This window comes from Moschus berezovskii, chromosome 2 (assembly GCF_049115385.1).
Source record: "Moschus berezovskii isolate FMDL1 chromosome 2, NW_MosBer_1.0, whole genome shotgun sequence".
NCBI lineage: Eukaryota > Metazoa > Chordata > Mammalia > Artiodactyla > Moschidae > Moschus > Moschus berezovskii.
In genome coordinates this window covers 129,056,174-129,078,042 of record NC_142461.1, presented here as the reverse complement: position 1 = coordinate 129,078,042, position 21,869 = coordinate 129,056,174, and the positions used below count along the sequence as shown (strand labels likewise).

The following is a 21,869-nucleotide window of genomic DNA, read 5'->3' as shown; positions in this document are numbered from 1 at the left end:
TCCTCTATTTCTTTGCATTGATCACTGAGGAAGGCTTTCTTATCTCTCCTTGCTATTCTTTGGAATTCTGCATTCAGATGCTTATATCTTTCCTTTTATCCTTTGCCTTTCGCCTCTCTTCTTTTCACAGCTATTTGTAAGGCCTCCTCAGACAGCCATTTTGCTTTTTTGCATTTCTTTTCCATGGGCATGGTCTTGCTCCCTGTCTACTGTACAATGTCACGAACCTCCGTCCAGAGTTCATCAGGCACTCTACCTATCAGATCTAGTCCCTTAAATCTATTCCTCACTTCCACTGTATAATCATAAAGGATTTGATTTAGGTCATATCTGAATGGTCTAGTGGTTTTCCCTACTTTCTTCAATTTAAGTCTGAATTTAACAATAAGGATTTCATGATCTGAGCCACAGTCAGCTCCTGGTCTTGTTTTTGCTAACTGTATACAGCTTCTCCATCTTTGGCTGCAAAGAATATAATCAATCTGATTTTGGTGTTGACCATCTGGTGATGTCCATGTGTAGAGTCTTCTCTTGTGTTGTTGGAAGAGGGTGTTTGCTATGACCAGTGCTTTCTCTTGACAAAACTCTATTATCCTTTGCCCTGCTTCATTCCCTGCTCCAAGGCCAAATTTGCCTGTTACTCCAGGTGTTTCTTGACTTCCTACTTTTGCATTCCAGTCCCCTATAATGAAAAGGACATCTTTTTTGGGTGTTAGTTCTAAAAGGTCTTGTAGGTCTTCATAGAACCATTCAACTTCGGCTTCTTCAGCATTACTGGTTAGGGCATAGGCCTGGATTACTGTAATATTGAATGGTTTGCCTTGGAAACGAACAGAAATCATTCTGTCATTTTTAAGATTGCATCCAAGTACTGCATTTCGGACTCTTTTGTTGACCATGATGGCTACTCCATTTCGTCTGAGGGATTCCTACCCACAGTAGCAGTCATCTTATGCATATATAATTTTATTCACAGTGATTCTTCTTGATGGTTCTTTATCAATAGTTACATATTTTTATTTGGGAGGTATTTTATAAACTGATGAAATTTTACCTGTAGTTGGTTAGAGATACTTCTTATTTGAATATACAAATATATATTTTCTAGTGACCCAATCAGTTTCATATCTGTGTCAGAGAATTCAGCTTGAGTTTTATCTCAGCTGTTGACTATTTTGGTGAACATACCCTCTGGAAATTTAATAGGAAAAAAATCAAGTTCATTTTCTGGTGGGTAATGAGGGCTGACTGATTTACTTGATATACTTTTTGTCTCTTTATCTTCATGGCATGTATGTAATACCAGCACTCGGCATCTCCTTATACCAAAATTCTATATCAGAAGCCTTGTCAAAATTTCGTTACTCAGGTCTCTATTTCTCTTGCTCTTAATTTTTTGCTCAGAGTTACAGGAATAATCTTATTGGACACTATGTTAATGTTTTAAAAAACATTTTATTTTCTAAGGGAAGTAAGCATAGTAATATCACGTATAAAAACTTCAGTGCTCATTCTGGTGAGGTGGTGAGGAAGATTTGGAAATACTGGTGTTAATATTTCGAGAAAACACCTTTGACAGAGCTGAAGATACCTTTGCCAGCATTTTAGAGCCTTGTTTGGGAACATCAGACCTGGAAGTTTCTGTGGACAAACCAAAACAGTATAGATATTTATTAGACATTCTAGTTGAGGCAGTAATACCATAGGATTAATGATTTAGAATTCAGAAATTGATATGTATAAAATAAATGATGGGATTTAAAAAAATATTCACAAAGATTCTGTCGATTCCATCCTTCTAACACCCCTGTGAAGGAAACAGAATGATATCCCCATTTTTGGACATGTATCTTGATGAAGTTAGAAACTGCACCTAGGGTCACGTTAGTAGAAAGACATCCCACTTCCATAAGGTCCAGCTTTCTGCCTCTCACAGCATCATTGTACCTGCTGTACTCTGATACTTCTCTAATCAGCTGTTCAAACAATACCTTTCTTTTTCTAGCAGAAGAACCTCTGAAAATGTGATGAGTTAAACTCACATAGAGAGTACTGATAACTTTCAACTCTATACAGCAGGACTGTCTATTTAAGAGTGCTCAACTGAAAATAGATATGAGTTAAAACTGCTATTATTTCTCACGACTTTGGGTAAATTTTTAGTTGACTGATTTCAAGTGATTTTTTTTTTTTTTTTGTCATGTGAAAGAAGACTGCATGGATAATAAAAGTTTCCATTTGGAATTATTGTTCTCTATCACTTCTTCAGGACATGGACTCTTAGAGAATATTATATTAAAATTTAACAAAATGAGTATTTTACATGTAAAGACAGAGGTGAATATTTATGTACTTTTATGAAAACTTAGGATGTGCTAGGACAGGAAAGCACACATGATAGTAAAAGCCCATCTTTTCTTAATTCCAGGTCATGCCAGAATTCATGACTATACCTCTTATAGTTACTAGATTTGTTTTTCTAGCATGGTGATCTTCTGTGGTTAAAGCTAAAATGTTGTTTAGTCACTAAGTCATGTCTGACTCTTTTGGAACCCCATGGACTGTAACCTGCCAGGCTCCTCTGTCCATGGGATTCTCCAGGCAAGAATACTGGAATGGATTGCCATTTCCTTCTCCAGGGTATCTTCTGACTCAGGGATTGAACCCAGGTCTTCTGTGTCTCCTGCACTGGCAGACAGATTCTTTATGTATGACTCACCTGGGAAGCCCCTTAAAAGCTAACATAGCTAACAGCAAATTTAAAGCTGTCAGACGTGAAAAGTGAAAGTGTTAGTTGCTCAGTTGTGTCCAACTCTTTGTGATCCCATGGACTGTAGCCCTGCAGGCTCCTCTGTTCGTGTAATTCTCCAGGCAAAAGTACTGGAGTGGGTTGCCATTCCATTCTCCAGGGGCTCTTCCTGACCCAGGGTTCAAACCTGGGTCTCCTGCATTTCAGGCAGATTTTTTATCATCTGAATCACCAGGGGAGTCCAAGAAAGCCAAGAGAATAAAGAATAAAAGAAAGTATATTTAGGTTTTTTGTGCATGCCCAGTTGGTCAGTCATGTCCGACTCTTTGAAACCCTATAGACTGTGGCCCAATCCCACTCTTCTGTCTGTGGGATTTTTTGTTCAGGCAAGAATAGTGGAGTGTGTTACCATTTCCTTCTCCAGGGGATCTTGACAACCCAGGGATTGAACCTATGTCTCCTGAGTCTCCTGCATTGATAGGCAGATTCTTTACCACTGAGCCACCTGGGAAGCCTCTGTTTAGATTTTTACAGTGCTATTGTTTTTTAAAATATCTAAAAACTAAAAATGAAAGAGCCGAAATCTGCAGCAAAAAGACAGAAGTATGGATGAAAGAGAAAAATGTACATTCTGAAAAGGAAAGATAAAAATTTTTCTAACATTACTGAGGCATTATGACAAGGTTTCTGATATTCTCATTGGAGAGGTAAGGGTTAATGTTCTGAAAACTTGGTGGTCTTGTTAGAAATGCAGATTTCTGGGCATCATTACTACAAGATAGTACCTTTAGCCAGTCTACAGAGGGTCTGGAAATCTTCACTGTCAAAAAGGTATTCTGGGTGGTTCCAGTGTTGTAAAGCAGTTTCTAGAAACGCCAAAGACTGCCCAAATCCATATTCACTATTAGAAGACTAGTAGGTAGCTGTATGCAGGTCAGGAAGCAACAGTCAGAACTGTACATGGAACAACCGACTGGTTCCAAATAGGAAAAGGAATGCATCAAGGCTGTATATTGTCACCTTGCTTATTTAACTTATATGCAGAGTACATCATGAGGAACAGTGGGCTGGAAGAAGCACAAGCTGGAATCAAGATTGCCGGGAGAAATATCAATAATCTCAGATATGCAGATGACACTACCCTTATGGCAGAAAGTGAAGCGGAACTCAAAAGCCTCTTGATGAAAGTGAAAGAGGAGAGTGAAAATGTTGGCTTGAAGCTCAACATTCAGAAAACAAAGATCATGGCATCTGGTCCCATCACTTCATGGGAAATAGATGGAAAAACAGTGGAAACAGTGTCAGACTTTATTTTTTTGGGCTCCAAAATCACTGCAGATGCTGATTGCAGCCATGAAATTAAAAGACGCTTACTCCTTGGAAGGAAAGTTATGACCAATCTTGATAATATATTGAAAAGCAGAGACATTACTTTGCCAACAAAGGTCCGTCTAGTCAAGGCTATGGTTTTTCCCATGGTCATGTATGGATGTGAGAGTTGGACTGTGAAGAAAGCTGATCGCCGAAGAATCGATGCTTTTGAACTGTGGTGTTGGAGAAGACTCTTGAGAGTCCCTTGTACTGCAAGGAGATCCAACCAGTCCATTCTAAGGGAGATCAATCCTGGGTGTTCATTGGAAGGACTGATGCTAAAGCTGAAACTGCAATACTTTGGCCACCTCATGCGACGAGTTGATTCACTGGAAAGACTCTGATGCTGGGAAAGGTTGGGGGCGGGAGGAGAAGGGGACGACCGAGAATGAGATGGCTGGATGGTATCACCGACTCTGTGGACATGAGTTTGAGTGAACTCAGGAAGTTGGTGATGGATAGGGAGGCCTGGCGTGCTGTGATTCATGGGGTCACGGAGAGTCGGGCACGACTGAGCGACTGAACTGAACTGAACTGAACTGAGGTGGCAGCATCATTCCCAGAGTGATAAGTGAACTCTTGTGTTTATTAATTAATAGTTCTTTTCACAACAAAACTTTTAATTTATCTTTGCTCATTACCCACTAAGGACCTAGTTCTGGGATACAATGGCAACTATATAGATCCACAGTGTAGAGGGGAGAAAGAATGTAGGATAAAAGTAAGAAGATTTGTTTTTGAACCCTAAATGCTCTCCATTTGTTGGCTGTATAACCTCTGATAATTATTTACCTCCATCTTCTTTCTCATTTGTAAATTAGGGTTCTAAGACTTGCAGAGGAAATATTATATGGTGTAGGAGATATAAACAAGTTTTGTTTCATTCATCAGGTATTTTGAAATTACGTCATAAAATCTGAAAGTCAGGATTTTTCACACAAAACTGTCTCCACTTTCTTTTGAAAATGTTAAGACCTGAATTAGAAGACCTGGCAACAAGCCAGCATGCCAATGACTGGACCTGAGTAACAGCTCCCTTCTTTAGATAGAGCATGCCATGGACCCATGCTCAAACTACTGTTCTTGTTTGTCACCTACTTAGCGCCTGTGACCATTTGAGTATGTCAGCTATGGTCATACTCAATGAGCTCAAGCTGTGAAGTCTGGCAGATCTGTATCTGAACCTCAGCGCTGTAGCTTACTAGCTTGGGGTGACCTTGAATAACTTATTCTCATTTCTTGTTAGTAAAATGAAGATAGCTGAATCCTAATCAATGTTAGCTCCATTACCTATTACCTCTTTGGTTTAAGAATTGCATAGTAAACTGCAAGTGGAAAGAGTATCTTAATATTTATATATAATATTTGTATTTTTATATATAGAAATCTCATATTGATAACATACATCAAAACTGCAAAGGAGAAACTACTCATTCTAGAAGTAATGTTAAAAGCTAACATATTTTGTACCTGAAATGACTTCTTTTGAGGGATTCACATTCTGAAGAATATTCTTGTTTCCTTTAAAAATGGTGATAAACTGCAAGACAAAGTACTGATTCAACCTTTTGTTATATACTACATACTAGAGATATCTAGAACACCTCAAAGATGTAGCATAATCATTATAGCATTTTATATGACTTCTGTGTTCTGCAGTTACAATTATTCTCTGAGACTCATACATTTTGCCAATTATATGGCTAGGATTGACCCTTATCATAGATATGAAACTTGACTTCCAAATAATTGAAAGCTCAGGTATCATAAGAGACAAAAAAATGTCAGCTTTGTCTCTCCCTCCTCCTCTTTGGGATAAATTGCAATGAGAAGCTATAGATTATTTTCTGATAATAAAGATAAGAGAAGGAAATAGATGTTTACTACATAACTCTTGACTTCCTTTTATGGAAATCTTAGCTGTTTCCGAAGAGGAGTCAAGGGGCTGTGTGGATCTAGAGCAGGGAACCTGGCTCAGATACTAGCTTTATTCCATAGAACTTCATTATGTCTTTGAATGCAAAAGAAGCAATTTCCCCAGAAAGCCATGAAGTAGCCTGGGACAGGTAGCAAGATTTCATTGTAGCTATTCTAGAATGCTAGTAATTTAAAAAGGAAACAAGTCAATGAAGTAAGGCTAAACATATGTAACACAAAATGCCTCATGTATAGAGTATGCAAAGACCACCAGATATTAATGAGTTCTACCACAGTGCCTCCAAGAGGATTTGAGGCAGAGTCTGAGATATTTTTAACAGGATACTTGAAGAATAAAATGGAGCAGAGACTGTGTAAAGAACTTATTCTCAGCATTGGATGCACAGTAGAATTATCTATGATTTTTTTTTTTTTAATATGAATCCCTGGGTCCCCTACCACCATGGAATTGAAGTCCCTGAGGGTGGGGCAGATATTGATACTAAAGAAAAACACATGACTCTAATGTGTGAGAATCAGAGTTGATGATACCTATTCTATAAGAAGGAAGCAGATGCTACCATGTGTCTCAGATGAATAAATATATTTAAGTTCTGCTAAGAACTTCCAGCATTACATTAGAGTCAAGAGTATTTGTTGTTACTTCATGGAACATTGTTAAAATAACCTTTTTAATAAAAAATTACAGGTTCTTTTTAAAAAAATTTTTATTGTAGCTGTTTCACAATGTTGTTAAGTTTTTACCATGTAGCTAAGTGAATCAGCTACACCTGAATCCCCTCTTTTTTGGATTTCTTCTTTTTCCTTATTTAGGTCACCAGAGAGCTTCCCTGTGCTATACAGTAGGTTCTCATTAGTTATCTATTGTATACATAGTAGTGTATGTATGGCAGTCCAAATCTCTCAATTCATCTCAACCCTCACTTCCCTGCCACCCTCGGTAACCATAAATCTGTTCTCTACATCTGTGTCTCTATTTCTGCTCTGCAGATAAGTTCATCTGTACCATTTTTCTAGATTCCACATGTAAGCAATATTTACAATATTTTTTTTTTCTCTCAGATTTACTTCTCTCTGTATGACCATCTCTAGTCTATCCATGTCTCTACAAATGACCCAATTCCATTCCTTTATATGGTTGAGTAATAGTCCACTGTATGTATTTTCCATATTGTCTTTATCCACCTCTCTGTTGATGGACATTTAGGTTATTTCCATGTCACATCTATTCTAAACAGTGCTGCAATGAACACTGGAGTGCATGAGTCTTTTGATCATGGCCATTCTGACTGGTGTGAGGTGATATCTCGTGGATTTGATTTGCATTTCTCTAATAATTAGTGATGTTGAGCATCTTTTCATGTGTTTATTGGCCATCTGTATGTCATCTTTGGAGAAACGTCTATTTAGGTCTTCTGTCCATTTTTTGGTTGCATTATTTCTTTTATATTTAGCTGCATGAACTGTTTGTATATTTAGGAGGTTAATTCTTTGTCAACTGCTTTGCAAATATTTTCTTCCATTCTGAAGGTTGTCTTTTTGTCTTACTAATGGTTTCGTTTGCTGTGCAAAAGCTTTTAAATTTAGTTAGGTCCTATTTGATCTTTTTGACTCACCTCCTAGAATAATGAGAATGAAAACAAAACTAAACCAATGAAGCCTAATTAAATTTAATATCATTTAAAGTTTTTATTTGAAAATTTAAAAATATTGCCTATGTTGGAGTTGGCATCTTTGTCCTTTCCCTTTAAAGTTATAGACACTGTCTTAGTTCTTTGTATGTTGAGTAATATCGTATTGTATCCCCTCCTTTTTGAACAATTTATATGATTCTAAGAACTGTTAAAATCCTCTGTGGAGGGTTGGTTTTTTTTTAAGTAGTTAATTAACCCATTAAAATTCAGAACACACATCCGACCCTGTCTTCTGTGACTGTGGTTCCAATGTAAATTTAGTTTTCAGAGACTTGGCAGTATTTTTTAGTGTCCATCTCTATTAAAACTGTAGTTCAATTTCTCATAGCCTTTTGTCTATAGAACTTCAAGTCAGTTCCTTGCATGCATATCTCAGGAGACACTTTATAAAAACAGATTTCGAGGAATTCCTTTTTCTTGTCCCTCTTCTCTTTGATTTCCGTGTCTCTGATTCTCTACAGTCCCCTATTCTGTTTCTATGTTTAGAATGCTATGTTCCTGTGTGCCATCTCACACATCCCATGACAGTATCGATGTCCAGGGTAAAGTAACAAAAGACGGCAGAGAAAAACATATCAGGTTTCCCCCTAATGTTCTTCCCGTTACTGGAGACTAATTCCTCTGGTCAGAGAGAAAGATCTTCTCTCAGTCTTGAGTGCCTCACAGCTTAGTTGCCACTGTTGTACAGGTTCATGGCTAAAACTTACCTTGAGACAGGGCAGAAGAAGGGGAAATAGTGGTGAAAAGTGAGCTTCCCTACTTTCCATTTCATAGGTACTTCTTCCTAATTCTGGTAAGAAAGCCATGGTTTCTCTTGGAGCTTTCTTATTTTATCCAATCCCTCTATGTAATTACAGGATTTGAACTGCCCTGGGACTATGCTAGGAGATGTGAGAGGAAAAAACATGAAATTCATAATGGTTTTGGAGTTCTGATTTCCTGCCTCAAGCTACTGAATTAGTTGCTTTTCGGAGCCCTCAGTAGTTGTCTAGAGAGTTTTTAATCAGTGAGAGACACAATTGGAATGTGCTTTACTTTGCTTTTCTCAGAACTGGGCTGAATAAAAACTGTAAGCATAATTTTACCATGGAAAAGCAGTTAAGTGAGGACAAGAGCCAAAAGGGTGCAGATTACCCAGCAATTCAATTTGGCACAAGGAATGGCCTGTTAATCAGGTCCTTAGATTATAGATTGTCTCTATCTTAGTGACATTTGATTTTACTTGGAAAACATGGCCTAAGTGAAGCCTGAGGTTGTCAAACAGATGTTTAAGTTTAAAAATGAAGATTAGGTTGAGTGAGGAACTAACCCAACATCTTTAGAGATGTGGTAAAAGTTATCCTAAGTATGAGTTGCAAGATTTGACTCTGAAAATTACTCTGGTAATGAGAAGTGACTGGATAATTGATGGACTGTGTGTCATGGGGTTGGGGAGATTTGCGTAAAAATAGGATTAAATTGAGCCAAGAAGCAACCACAACATAAGAAGATTTGTATCTTGAGGGCTCATTGGAAACTTTCTAAAGAGGGTTAGGAAGGAGGATACTTTCTGAGTTTACACTGGAGCATAGCTCAGTCTTCTGGAAAACTGTCTTCAGGCAGTCAGTCCTTAGGAATGTAGAGAAATAGATGGAATCAGCATTTATTTCTTATAACCTGCTGTCTTCCATTTTTGAAGCTTCTGTTTCTTCCCTGCCTCCACCAAATCCCTCACTTGGGTCTACTTGCCATAAGAAGGGCCAAGTGAAGCATTCCTTCTAAGATTTCCTCCAGTGATTGAAGTAACAGAGTTAAGGAATGGAATTGTTTTCAGGTGCTAAGGAGGAACAGTGGCTCATCCTGTGCACTTAAGCAAGGAATGATAGCTTAACCCTAAGGTGAGAATTGACAGATTTCTTGGGTACCATGGACAAGTCTTAGCCTGCGGGAGAGATTTGAGCATGAATAAATTGCAAATAGGGGAATACTTCCTGATGCCCCTCAAACAGCACCACACAGTCATTGATTTGACCTTGAAAAATAGAATATACCCAAATGGCCTCATATACTCTAATTAGAGGTTATAGAAAAAATACTTACCTTAACACTGTTTGCATTTTCTGGCTTTTGTTCCTGAGAACTTGCTGTGGAGAGGAAGAAAAAAACAGGAAAAAAATAGCATTCTTTCTGAGCCGCAAATAATATTGACACAAACCTGATCTTATTGTTTCTCATTGAAAAGTCATAGAATTAGGCTAATAGAAGAAATTGTTTTAGTGCATAGACAATGTGAACAAAACTGAAATAGGTGAGATCCTTAGATGTATGTGCCATATTTTAGCCCTTCTTTTAGGAATTATGAACAATAAAGTGTGATGTCATAGGAAAGACAGGTTCTGTAGCTTAATAACTATAAATCTATGAATGACCACTCAATCCCTATGTGCCTCTTTATTATTGATTTTGCATGGAAAATAAGAAGTTACCCTATATGTGATTCCTAAGGGTCTTTCCAGCTTTAGCACTCTTTGATTCTACATAGCTAATTAAAAGCAGACAATTGGAGCGAAGAGGAAGTCTTTCATAAGAGCTAGTCTTATGAAATATTCTGAGTGAGAATCAGGAGAATTTTGAGACCATACCAAGAGGAAACCTGGTGAAGTTGCTGCACAACTAAAAGTTGCCTAAATTTCAGGGGAAGTCGACACCAGTGAAAAAGTTCAACCCAAGGAGGTAGAAATGATACTATGAGATAAGTTTCACAAAGACCCATCACTAAGAAGGCAGTTCACCTGTGAGGGCATCAGAAAACCTGAGTTTAAGCCTTAGCTTCACTACTTAGAGCTGTGTGGATATTGGTGAATTTAATCTGACTTCTCTCCCAATTTCCTCCCCTTTGTAGACTGTGAATGAGACTGTTTTCCTGTCTCTGTCTCAAGAAGACTTAATGAGATATCTCATGTATAAAAAACTATGCATTTTAGAAATATGTACTCATCAAGAGTCAACACATGTTTGTTAGGATCAATTTAGGTTCTGGAAAAAAAAACACAAAACAAAACAGTAGCAAGATCTCAGTTAACTCAAGAGAAGAGCTAATTGTCTGACTTACCTGACAAGGTTGGCAAAATTTCATTATTGGTTAATAATATTTTTAAAGTATCTAACTCTATATTGCACATAATTGAACTGACTTTTAAGGGACTGAGGACATTTGGATTTACTACCATGGCTATCATTCCAAACACTAATTTTTATGTTTCTAGGTTAGGAGATTATCAACTTCCCAGGATGTACTATGAATTTGTTTTGATGAAAAGTCACAGAAAAATTCCTGCTAGTTTAGGATCCTAGGATATTCAGATTCAAGTTATTTGAGATTTTCTGCTATATTCTATATAAAACTATAAACTAAAATTAGGAATATTTTATAGTGTATATAAAACTATAAAATGTTCAACATTAATCTTGTCATTCAACTCAAGATTTAAATATCCTATGGCTTATGTGACATCTCATCTTAAATATCTAACATCTTAACATATTCAAAACAGAATTCTTGTGCACGCTCTTTAGTTATTCCCATATACTCTCTTATTTAATGCCTCCTCCTACTATAAGCTTGTTTTAGACCCTTGGGGATATAGCTGTGATCTTCATGGAGCTTATATTCTAGATAGTGAAAAAACAAATACAAAGTTTGTCATACAGTAATAAGAGCTAGGGAGAAAAAAAGCAAAGAAGTGGAATATGCAGTGCTATCTTGACAATGAGGTTACAATTTCAAAGAGTGTGGTCCAAGGAGACTTCACTGAGAAGGTGACACCTGAGTTTCTGAAGGTGAAGAATAAGCAATGTAGATACAGGAGGAAGAGCACTACATGAGGATCAGCAAGTACAGAGATCCTGAATTCCTGGAATGTTTAAGGACTAGCAGAAAGAAGGTCAGTGAGGCTAGGACAGGGTGAGCCAGAAAGGGAAACCGAGGAGGTGATAACAGGGGTTTGGGGTGATGTCCAGAAGATGTAAGGTTTTGCATGCCACTAATTTCTTTGGTTTTTGTTTCAGATGGGATGGGAGATACTTATGCATGTAATAATAATTGCTGCTCTGCCTCAAGTTACAATGTAAATTCTATGATGTTGAGGACTCTGTCAGTCTTATTCACATATGGGATTTTAGAACAGAAAGGAAGTGCTCAGTGAATTTCTGAATGAATGAATTGGACAGCTGCAATATTACTGAAGGATATAAGAATTAAGCTTGATCATTGCAACAAAGTTGGAATAAACAAAACACTGAATTTAGGGTCAGAAGACTTGGGATATAGACTAGGCTCTGACTGTGACTTAAAGTAACCCTGGACAAGTCAGCTTGAATTTCCTCATGTAAACAATGAAGGAAGTTATATTAGGTGATTTTTGTCTGACTCTAAACAGCCTAGGATTCCATAATATGGGAATCATACAGTGATTATTTTGACACCGGGTTATAGTATGTTTATAGAATTCTGGTGTACTTACTGTTATTTTATGAACCATCTAAAAATGATTTCCTCTTTCAAGTTGAGAGAATATGTTTCTTAAGTAACACCTTGAGTGAGCTGTATGTTCAAAATACCCAGGATAAACTTGTGGTTCAGATTTAAAGGCCACTTTATTGTAGGCAAAAATTCAAATTCTTGGACATGCTACCACTGTTAGAACCATATTAATTACCTTAGGTTTCAACAAATAAAGAGTGCTAGATAGTCCTCACACAATGTTCTAAGCACTCAATATAATTACAGGTGAAAAAAAAAAAAACACCAAAAAAACGAAGTGAGGTCCATACTAGCCACATTTACGTGTAAGCATATGAATTCAGCTCTAAAGGCCTTTTTTAGGGGTACATTTTGATTTGGTTAAGCACAAAGAAAGGATAAGTTTTCAAATAAATTGTTAAATCCTAGTATCATGGTTTGTGGTTCAGTTAGAATCTATGATATACACCCTGATATTGTGGATACTTCTCACGGGAGCATGGTAAACATAAATTCATTTATCATATCATATTCTTGACCAAAATCATTAATAATAACATAAACTAGTTCACTTATTTTAACACCTGCATCATAGTACTGGATCCTTTCTAAAAGTAGATAAGCTCATAAGAAAAAGTAGTATAAACTTCAGGCTTGATAACTTAAAAAAACTGATCAGAGAAGTAGAGTATCTTTCTGAATAGTTTCTACTTTAAATTAAGAAAAAGAATAAATCCAACCTTCCAAAATTTTAGTTCTCTCTGCAGTATAATCTTCAGTTTCACTAAAACAGAAGAGAAAAAGAACATTTCATTTTTTTGTGTATTTAATGAATCAAGAAATTACTGGTTAAGTAAAATCACAATCTGTCCTCATTCTCCATACAGAGGTAAACCTGGAATAATGTATCACTAAATTTCCAAATCAAATGCAGATTATTTCTAAATTGACTTTCTTTCCACTTTTAAAACTATGGTTAAATACACATAAAATTTATCATCTTAACCGTTTTTAAGTATGCAGTGTTATACTTGAGTACATTCACATTATTGTGCAACTATCACCACCATCCATCTCTGGAACTTCTTCATTTCCACCCTGAACTGAAACTCTGTACTCATAAATCCTAATTCATAAATACTAACACTGTACATCCCTCTCTCTCCATCCCCTGGAACCCATATTTTACCTTATGCCTATGTGATCTGACTAGTTAGGTATCTCATATAAGTGGAATCATAAATTTGCTATTTTGTGACTGACTTATTCATTTAGCATATTGTCTTCAAGGTGACATGTCCTTGTCAGGATGCCCTTCCTTTCTAAAACTGAGAAATATTCTGTTGAAATTATGTACCATATTTTGCTGATCCACTCATCCATCAGTGGACTCCTGTGCTACATCCAAGATTTAGTTATTGTGAATAATGATGCATTGAATATAAATATAAAAATATTTGTTTAGTCCATGTTTTCAATTCTTTGGAGTATATACCCAGAAGTAGAATTGCTGGATCATAAGGTAACTCTGTGTTTAATTTTTTTTTTTACAAATGCTCATACTGTTTTCAATAGTGCCTGTACCATTTTAAATTTCCAGCACATTGTGCGAGGGTTCTGATTTCTTCACATTCTTGCCAACGTGTTCAATTCAGTCGCTTAGTCATGTCTGACTCTTTGTGACCCCATGAACTGCAGCACGCCACACCTCCCTGTCCATCACCAACTCCAGGAGTTTACCCAAACTCATGTCCATTGAGTCAGTGATGCCATACAACCATCTCATCTTCTGTTGTCTCCTTCTCCTCCTGCCCTCAATCTTTCCCAGCATCAGGGTCTTCTCAAATAAGTCAGCTCTCTGCATCAGGTGGCCCAAGTATTGGAGTTTCAGCTTCAACATCAGTCCTTCCAATGAACACCCAGGACTGATCTCCCTTAAGATGGACTGGTTGGATCTCATTGCAATCCAAGGGACTCTGAAAAGTCTTCTCCAACACCACAGTCAAAAACATAAATTCTTTGGTGCTCAGCTTTCTTTATAGTCTAACTCTCACATCCATAAATGACTACTGGAAAAATCATAGCCTTGACTAGACAGACTTTGTTGGCAAAGTAATGTCTCTGCTTTTTAATATGCTGTATAGGTTGGTCATAACTTTTCTTCTAAGGAGTAAGCGCCCTTTAATTTCATGGCTGCAGTCACCATCAACAGTGATTTTGGAGTCCAGAAAAATAAAGTCTGTCACTGTTTCCACTGTTTCCCCGCCTATTTGCCATGAAGTGATGGGACAAGATGCCATGATCTTAGTTTTCTGAATGTTGAGCTTCAAGCCAACTTTTTCACTCTCCTCTTTCACTTTCATCAAGAGGCTCTTTAGTTCTTCTTCACTTTCTGCCATAAGGGTGGTGTCATCTGCATATCTGAGGTTATTGATATTCCTCCCGGCAGTCTTGATTCCAGCTTGTGCTCCATCCAGCCCAGTGTTTCTCATGATGTACTCTGTATATAAGTCAAATAAGCAGGGTGACTATTTGAAACCAGTCTGTTGTTCCATGTACAGTTCTGACTGTTGCTTCCTGACTTGCATACAGATTTCTCAGGAGGTAGGTCAGGTGGTCTGGTATTCCCATCTCTTTCAGAATTTTCCATAGTTTATTGTGATCCACACAGTCAAAGGTTTTGGCATAGTCAATAAAGCAGAAATAGATGTTTTTCTGGAACTCTCTTGCTTTCTCCATGATCCAGTGGATGTTGGAAATTTGAACTCTGGTTCCTCTGCCTTTTCTAAAACCAGCTTGGACATGCAGAAGTTCATGGACCACGTATTGCTGAAGCCTGGCTTGGAGAATTTTGAGCATTACTTTGCTAGCATGTGAGATGAGTGTCTTAGAGGAAATCTAATCTTCTTAAATAGACTATGGCAGACATGGGACTTGGTGAAATGTGGGCATCATGAAGAATAAGAATTTTTACCAATGACAACAAATGATATACAAGACCAGTGAATATTAGTGAGGGTCAAGGAGAGCGGAAGACTCAGCAGTAGTTGAACAGGTAGATGCAGAGATGTCCAGTTTGGAGAATAAGTCCCTTGGCATTCATCCCCAAACATTTAGGCTATCACTTAGATTGCTGCAGAGAAATATGATTTAGACAATTGAATGTATTTTTTCTACTTCCATGAATTTGTTCCAATCATTTTCATCTACTATTTTGTAAAGTGGGTTGATATCTGGCCTTAAGTGAGCCAGATTTAATTTTTCCTCATCTAGTGCCTGGTTCTCAGAGTGAACAAAACAACAACAAAAAAACATGATATTGTTCAATACTCTTTCAGATGCCCCACTGACACAGAATGCCCTCCACTTTCTCTAGTTGGTGAACTCCTACTCATTTTTGAAGACCCAACATGTTATTTTATGAAAAAAAAAAAATTTTTTTTTTTAATAGCTATCTTCATGGGTGTGAAATAGCATCTCACTGTGGTTTTGATTTGCATTTCCCTAATGATCATTGGAAGGACTGATGCTAAAGCTGAAACTCCAATACTTTGGCCACCTCATGCGACGAGTTGACTCACTGAAAAGAGTCTGATGCTGGGAGGGATTGGGAGTGGGAGGAGACGGGGACGACAGAGAATGAGATGGCTGGCTGGCATCACTGACTCGATGGACATGAGTTTGAGTGAACTCCGGGAGTTGGTGATGGACAGGGAGGCCTGGCGTGCTGTGATTCATGGGGTCGCAAAGAGTCAGACACGACTGAGTGACTGAACTGAACTGAACTGAATGATCAGTGATGTTGAGGGTCTTTTTACATGCTTATTGCCCATTTATATATCCTCTTTGAGGAAGTATCTATTCAAGCTGCCCTTTGCCTAATTTTTTAATCAGGTTGGTTTTTGTTTTTGTTGAGGTATAGGAGTTCTTTATATATTCTGGATAGCACTTCCTTATCAGATATATTGCTGCTACTGCTGCTAAGTCACTTCAGTCGTGTCCGACTCTGTGTGACCCCACAGACGGAAGCCCACCAGGCTCCCCCATCCCTGCGATTCTCCAGGCAAGAACACTGGAGTGGGTTGCCATTTCCTTCTCCAATGTGTGAAAGTGAAAAGTGAAAGTGAAGTCGCTCAGTCGTGTCCGACCCTTAGCGACCCCACGGACTGCAGCCTACCAAGCTCCTCCATCCATGGGATTTTCTAGGCAAGAGTACTGGAGTGGCTTGCAATTATATTCTCCCATTCTATGTGCTGACTTTTTACTCTCCTTTGAAGTGCAAAAATTTCTAATTTTGGTACAAACTTATATAATTTTTTTCTTACTGCTTGTACTTTTAGTATCATATCCAAGAAATTATTGCTAAATCCAGTGTCATGGGCTTTTCCTCTGTTTTCTTACAATAAGTCTATAGTTTACTTAGGTGTCTTTGACCCATTTTGAATTAGTTTTTCTATATAATATAAGGTGTCAAGAAGCATCTAACAGGAGGCTTCCTTTGTGCTGTTTTGGATCTGTCAGGAATTCTCTGTTCCTTATTAATTCCTGAATATTCAGGAATTAACAGGAGAGGCAAGTCTCTCCTGGGGGCTGAGGAATCCAGGCATTTCCTTCATTAGTTTTTATATATGGTGATAAGTAACCTCTTCCTTTTTGTGAACCATATTGTAAAAGTGATTATTTACAACTCTCTCTCTTTCATATGGATGACCTCATGTTTCCTTGATAACTTGTAAGTTTTTATTTTTATCTCTGCTGAAAATAGCTATCTTATAAGACAGTGTAAATACCTACGCAATGTTGAATAAAACACCTCTGGCTCCATCAGAGCTTTAGTCCCCGTGTCTTGATCTCTCTCTCTCTCTCTTTTTCAGGCTGACCCCCTGGAGTGTAGAGGCTCTCTGGGTTCACTTTCCTGCCCCAGCTTCTAAGACCCTCTCGAGAAGGCACTCGGCACCTTCACCCCCTGGAGAGGGCTTCTGAGGCCTTCTTGAACAGAGCAAGCCCCGTGCCAGGGGTTTTATTGGCTTTCTGCGTAAACCAAGGAGTATCAGCCTCTTTCTCTCTTCTTTACTTTCTTATCGGTTGACTCCAGACCACCAGGTTCCGGTCCATTAAAGGACCTCAACAATAAGGTAAAGGTCTAACTTCATTTTTGTGTGTGGTTATCTAGTTTTCCCAACACCATCTGTTGAAAAGACATTTTTCTCCATTTAATGGTCTTGGGATGTTTATCAAAAAGTATTTGATGATATATTAAGGATCTGTTCTGGGTTATTTATTTTATTCCATTGGTCTACATATCTGTCTTTATGTCAGCACCACATTGCTTTGATTACCATGACTCTGTAATAAGTTTTGTAATTGGGAGTCCAAGTTTTTTCTTTCTTTTCAGGATTGTTTTGGCTACTGGAAGTCCTTTGAGATACCATATAAATATTCAAATGTATTTTTTCTTTTTCTGCAAAAAGTCAGAATTTTTATAAGGATTCCATTTAATTTGCACAATCCTTTGGGTATTATTGAAATCTTAAAAGAATATTTCCATTAATTTGTGTCTTTTTAAATTTCCTCCAAGTATGTTTTTCAGTTTTCATTGGAATATATAAATACAATGGTTTTCTTCTGGGTTGATTCTATATCTAGCAACTTTGATTAACTCATATATTTCTTTTGAAAGTTTTTTTTTTTTTTTTGTATGACATTGTTAGGTTTTCTACATATAAGATAATATCATCTATAGGCAGAGCTCATTTTAATTCTCTTCCAATTTAGATACCTTTTATTTCTTGCTAATTATTCTGGCTAGGACTTCTGGTAATATATTGAATAGAAGTGATGAGAGTGTCAACTATTGCTGAATAAAACTGGACAGAGTAGACATCCTTGCCTTCTTTCTGATCTTAGAAGAAATGCTTTCAGGTTTTCATGGTTATATATAATGTTAGCTGTAGGTTTGTCAGATACTACCTTTATTATGTTGAAGAATGAAATCCCTCATTTGCTTCACTGCTGCCTTCCTTCCTATTAGTTGAGGTTTTGCAGAGACACATTTTGATTCCCTCTTTGTTTTCTTTCATGTATATTTTATAGTTATTTTCTTTGTTAACACGGAGAGTACATATAACATCTTAAAGTTATGATAATTAAGTTGATATCAATTTAACCTCAGCTGCATACAAAAACTCTGCTCCTCAATAGATCAATCGCCATTCCTTTGTTACTGCTGTCCCAAATTATGGCTTTATATAAATTCCATTTAGTCTTTGGGCTTCCCTGGTGGCTCAGATAGTAAAGAATCTACCTAAAATTATTATAATACTGGTTTTTACATTTGTCCATATATTTAACTTTACTAGAGAATTTAAAATTTTCATGCAGCCTTGAATTACCATCCAACATCCTTTAGTTTCAATTTGAAGAATTGTTTTAACATTTCTTGCATTTTATTTTCCATTTTAGAATGTTCTGATTTGTCTTTCATTTTGAAGGGTATTTTTTACTGGTAATAGAGTTCTCACATGGCAGTTTTCTCTTTTAGCCCTTTAAATATATAATCCTTCCATCCTGCAAGGTTTCCTCTAAACATTTTACTGACAGTTTTATGGAGATCTCTTGTACAAGCAATTTCTATGGTGCCACTTGAAGATTCTCTTTTGTCTTTGGCTTTTGATGGTTGTGATTATGTCTCAGGTAGTCTCTGCAATTACGTTACTTAAAATTCACTGAACTTGTTATTTGTATATTCATGCTTTTTCAAATTTGAGGAGGTTTTAGCCATATTTCCTAAAATAATCCCCTTGCCCTTTTTCTCTCTTTTCTCTGGAACTCACCATAGTGTGTGTGTGGGTGTGTGTGTATTGGTATGCTTGATGATATCCCTTAAGTTCCATAGAATCTGTTCACTCTTTTTTTCAGCCTCTTGTTTTTGCTTGTCAGACTCAATAATTTCAAGTGACTTGTGTTCAAATTCACTGATTATTTCTTCTGCTTGATTGTGACTGCTTTTGAGCCCATCTAGTGAATTTTATAATTTAGTTGCTATATTTTTCAGTTACAGAATTTGTTAGTTCTAACCAGTTCCTTTTTACAGGTTTTAATCTCTTAATTTTTATTTATATGAATTTTTTTTTGTATACTTTTCCTTTGACTTCCTCTAGTTCTTTGTGTTTCAGTTATTTTAAAATCTTTGTCATATATGTCCATTTGGTGTGCTTCTCCACGGACATTTTCTGAGGATTTATTTGGTTTCTTAAAAATGTGCCAAATTTTCTTGTTTCTTAAGATATATTGTGATCTTATGATGGAATTTGAGCATTTAAAGAAACAGTTATCTCTTCCAGCTTTTGGAGATTGGTTTAGAAACTCTTCACTAATTGGTAGAACAGGGAACCTTGGGAACAGATGGAGGTAAACCCTTCAGGTGTTCATTTTGTTCTGGGCCGATGTTCTTCCGGGGCTATATATGTCCTTTTGTTTTCCCTTCTTCACTTTTCCTGACCTGCTGTTAAATGCTTTGTTTCCTAAGAGTATCTTCATGTTTCTTCTCAGTTTAGTTCAGTCACTCAGTCCTGTCTGACTCTTTGCGACCCCATGGACTGCAGCATGCCAGGCCTCCTTATCCATCACCAACTTCTGGAGCTTGCTCAAACTCATGCCCATCAACTTGGTGATGCCATGCAACCATCTCATCCTCTGTTGTCCCCTTATCCTCCTGCCCTCAATCTTTCCCAGCATCAGGGTCTTTTCCAATGAGTCAGTTCTGTGCTTCAGGTGGCCAAAGTACTGGAAGTTTCAGCTTCAGCATCTGTCCTTCCAATGAATATCCAGGACTGATTTCTTCAGTATTGACTGACTTGATCTCCTTGAAGTCCAAGGGGCTCTTGAGAGTTGTCTCCAACACCACAGTTCAAAAGCATCAATTATTCAGGCTCAGCTTTCTTTTTAGTCCAACTCTCATATCCATACATGACCACTGAAAAAACCATCGCTTTGACTAGACAGACCTTTGTCGGCAAAGCAATGTTTCTGCTTTTTAATATGCTTCCCAGTTGGTCATAGCTTTTCTACCAAGGAGTAAGCATCTTTTAATTTCATGGCTGTAGTCACTATCTGCAGTGATTTTGGAGCCCAAGAAAATAAAGCCTGTCACTGTTTCCATTGTTTCCCCATCTATCTGCCATGAAGTGGTGGGACTAGTTGCCATGATCTTAGTTTTCTGAATGTTGAGTTTTAAGCCAGCTTTTTCACTCTCCTCTTTCACTTTCATCAACAGGCTCTTTAGTTCCTATTCACTTTCTGCCATAAGGGTGATCATCTGAATATCTGAGGTGTCTTCTCAGGGCCTTAGATATTCTGTTGTTTCCCTCTATCTGTAATCTCTCGCCTTCAGGTGTCTGTGCATTTGTAGTCCCTTGTGATTTCCATGCACCATGGCATCCATCTACTGAATTCTGTGGCTTCCAGGCTTAGATCCAAACTATGCCATAATTCCCAATCTGTGCTTCTTCAGGTGAGACAGAAATAGTCTCTCAGGTAGTTCACAGATAGATCCGAACATTGCACATAAGTTCCAATCTGCTCTTTCCACTCCAAGAGAAAAAACTGATAATTGGGCCATTTCTTCCCAACTATGCCACATCATGTTGCAGAAGGAGGTTAGGCAATGATAAGAAAAGTCTGGAATTTCCTGCCACTTTGAGTGTGGCCTTTCTTTGGGCATTCCCTTGGTTGATGCTGTTATTTGGTCGGTTTCTAGAGCTCTTGTGAAGTTGTTTAATCAGTCTATAGTTATTTTTGTTTCTACAAGAAAATAAGGGTTTGCATTTTCTTGGCCTGCTACCTTGCTCTAAGTTGACTTTTATTTGGTATTATCTGAGCCTCTGTCTTCACTGATATAAATAATAGAGGGGTACCTGCATTACTAATTTGGTCTGTTATTGGTCTGTTAATACAGTCCATCATTATTTTGGAACAAGAAGCAATAATTTGGCCAGGAACAAATGTCCGAAAATAGTGTGTTAAAAAGAACTGCATCATGCTGTGTGGGGAAAAATTATAACCAGGTAGATTTTTCTATTTATACCTATTGCTTCTCCCACAACAGAAATACTTCTGTTTCTAGGTTATGAATACTCTTATAAACTTAAGAATAATTTTAGGCAACTTCTGTTCTAGATATAGAACTAATTAGTTTCAAGTCTGTTGCTGTTGTTCAGTCACTCAGATGTTTCTGATTCTTTGCAACCCAATGGGCTGCAGCACGTCAGACCTCCCTGTCCCACACCATCTCCCAGAGTTTGCCCAAGTTCATGTCCATTGCATCAGTGATGCCATCCATCCATCTCATTGTCTGACACTCTCTTCTTCTACCCTCAGTATTTCCCAGCAGCAGGGACTTTTCCAAAGTATTGGCTCTTCACATCAGGTGACCAAAATACTGGAGCTTCAGCATCAGTTCTTCCAATTAGTACTCAGGGTTGATTTCCTTTAAGATCAACTAGTTTGATCAACTTGCTGTACAAGGGACTCTCTGGAGTCTTCTCCAGCACCACAGTTTGAAGGCATCAATCTCTTGGTACTCTGCCTTCTTTACGGTTGAGTTCTCACAACCGTA

General features: G+C 37.5%; 1 protein-coding gene across 1 annotated transcript in view; it reads right to left on the bottom strand.

The window, feature by feature from the left end:
• Positions 1 to 1,501: 1,501 nt before the first annotated feature.
• FSIP2 (fibrous sheath interacting protein 2) overlaps positions 1,502 to 21,869 on the bottom strand; it is a 149,289-nt gene continuing 128,921 nt past the window's right edge. The window contains exons 20-23 of the mRNA XM_055398640.2: positions 12,994 to 13,037; positions 9,832 to 9,875; positions 5,591 to 5,660; positions 1,502 to 1,641 (exon numbers count right to left, since the gene is read on the bottom strand). Of these exons, the coding sequence (XP_055254615.2) occupies positions 1,502 to 1,641; positions 5,591 to 5,660; positions 9,832 to 9,875; positions 12,994 to 13,037 (298 nt within the window). The remainder of the gene's footprint in view (positions 1,642 to 5,590; positions 5,661 to 9,831; positions 9,876 to 12,993; positions 13,038 to 21,869) is intronic.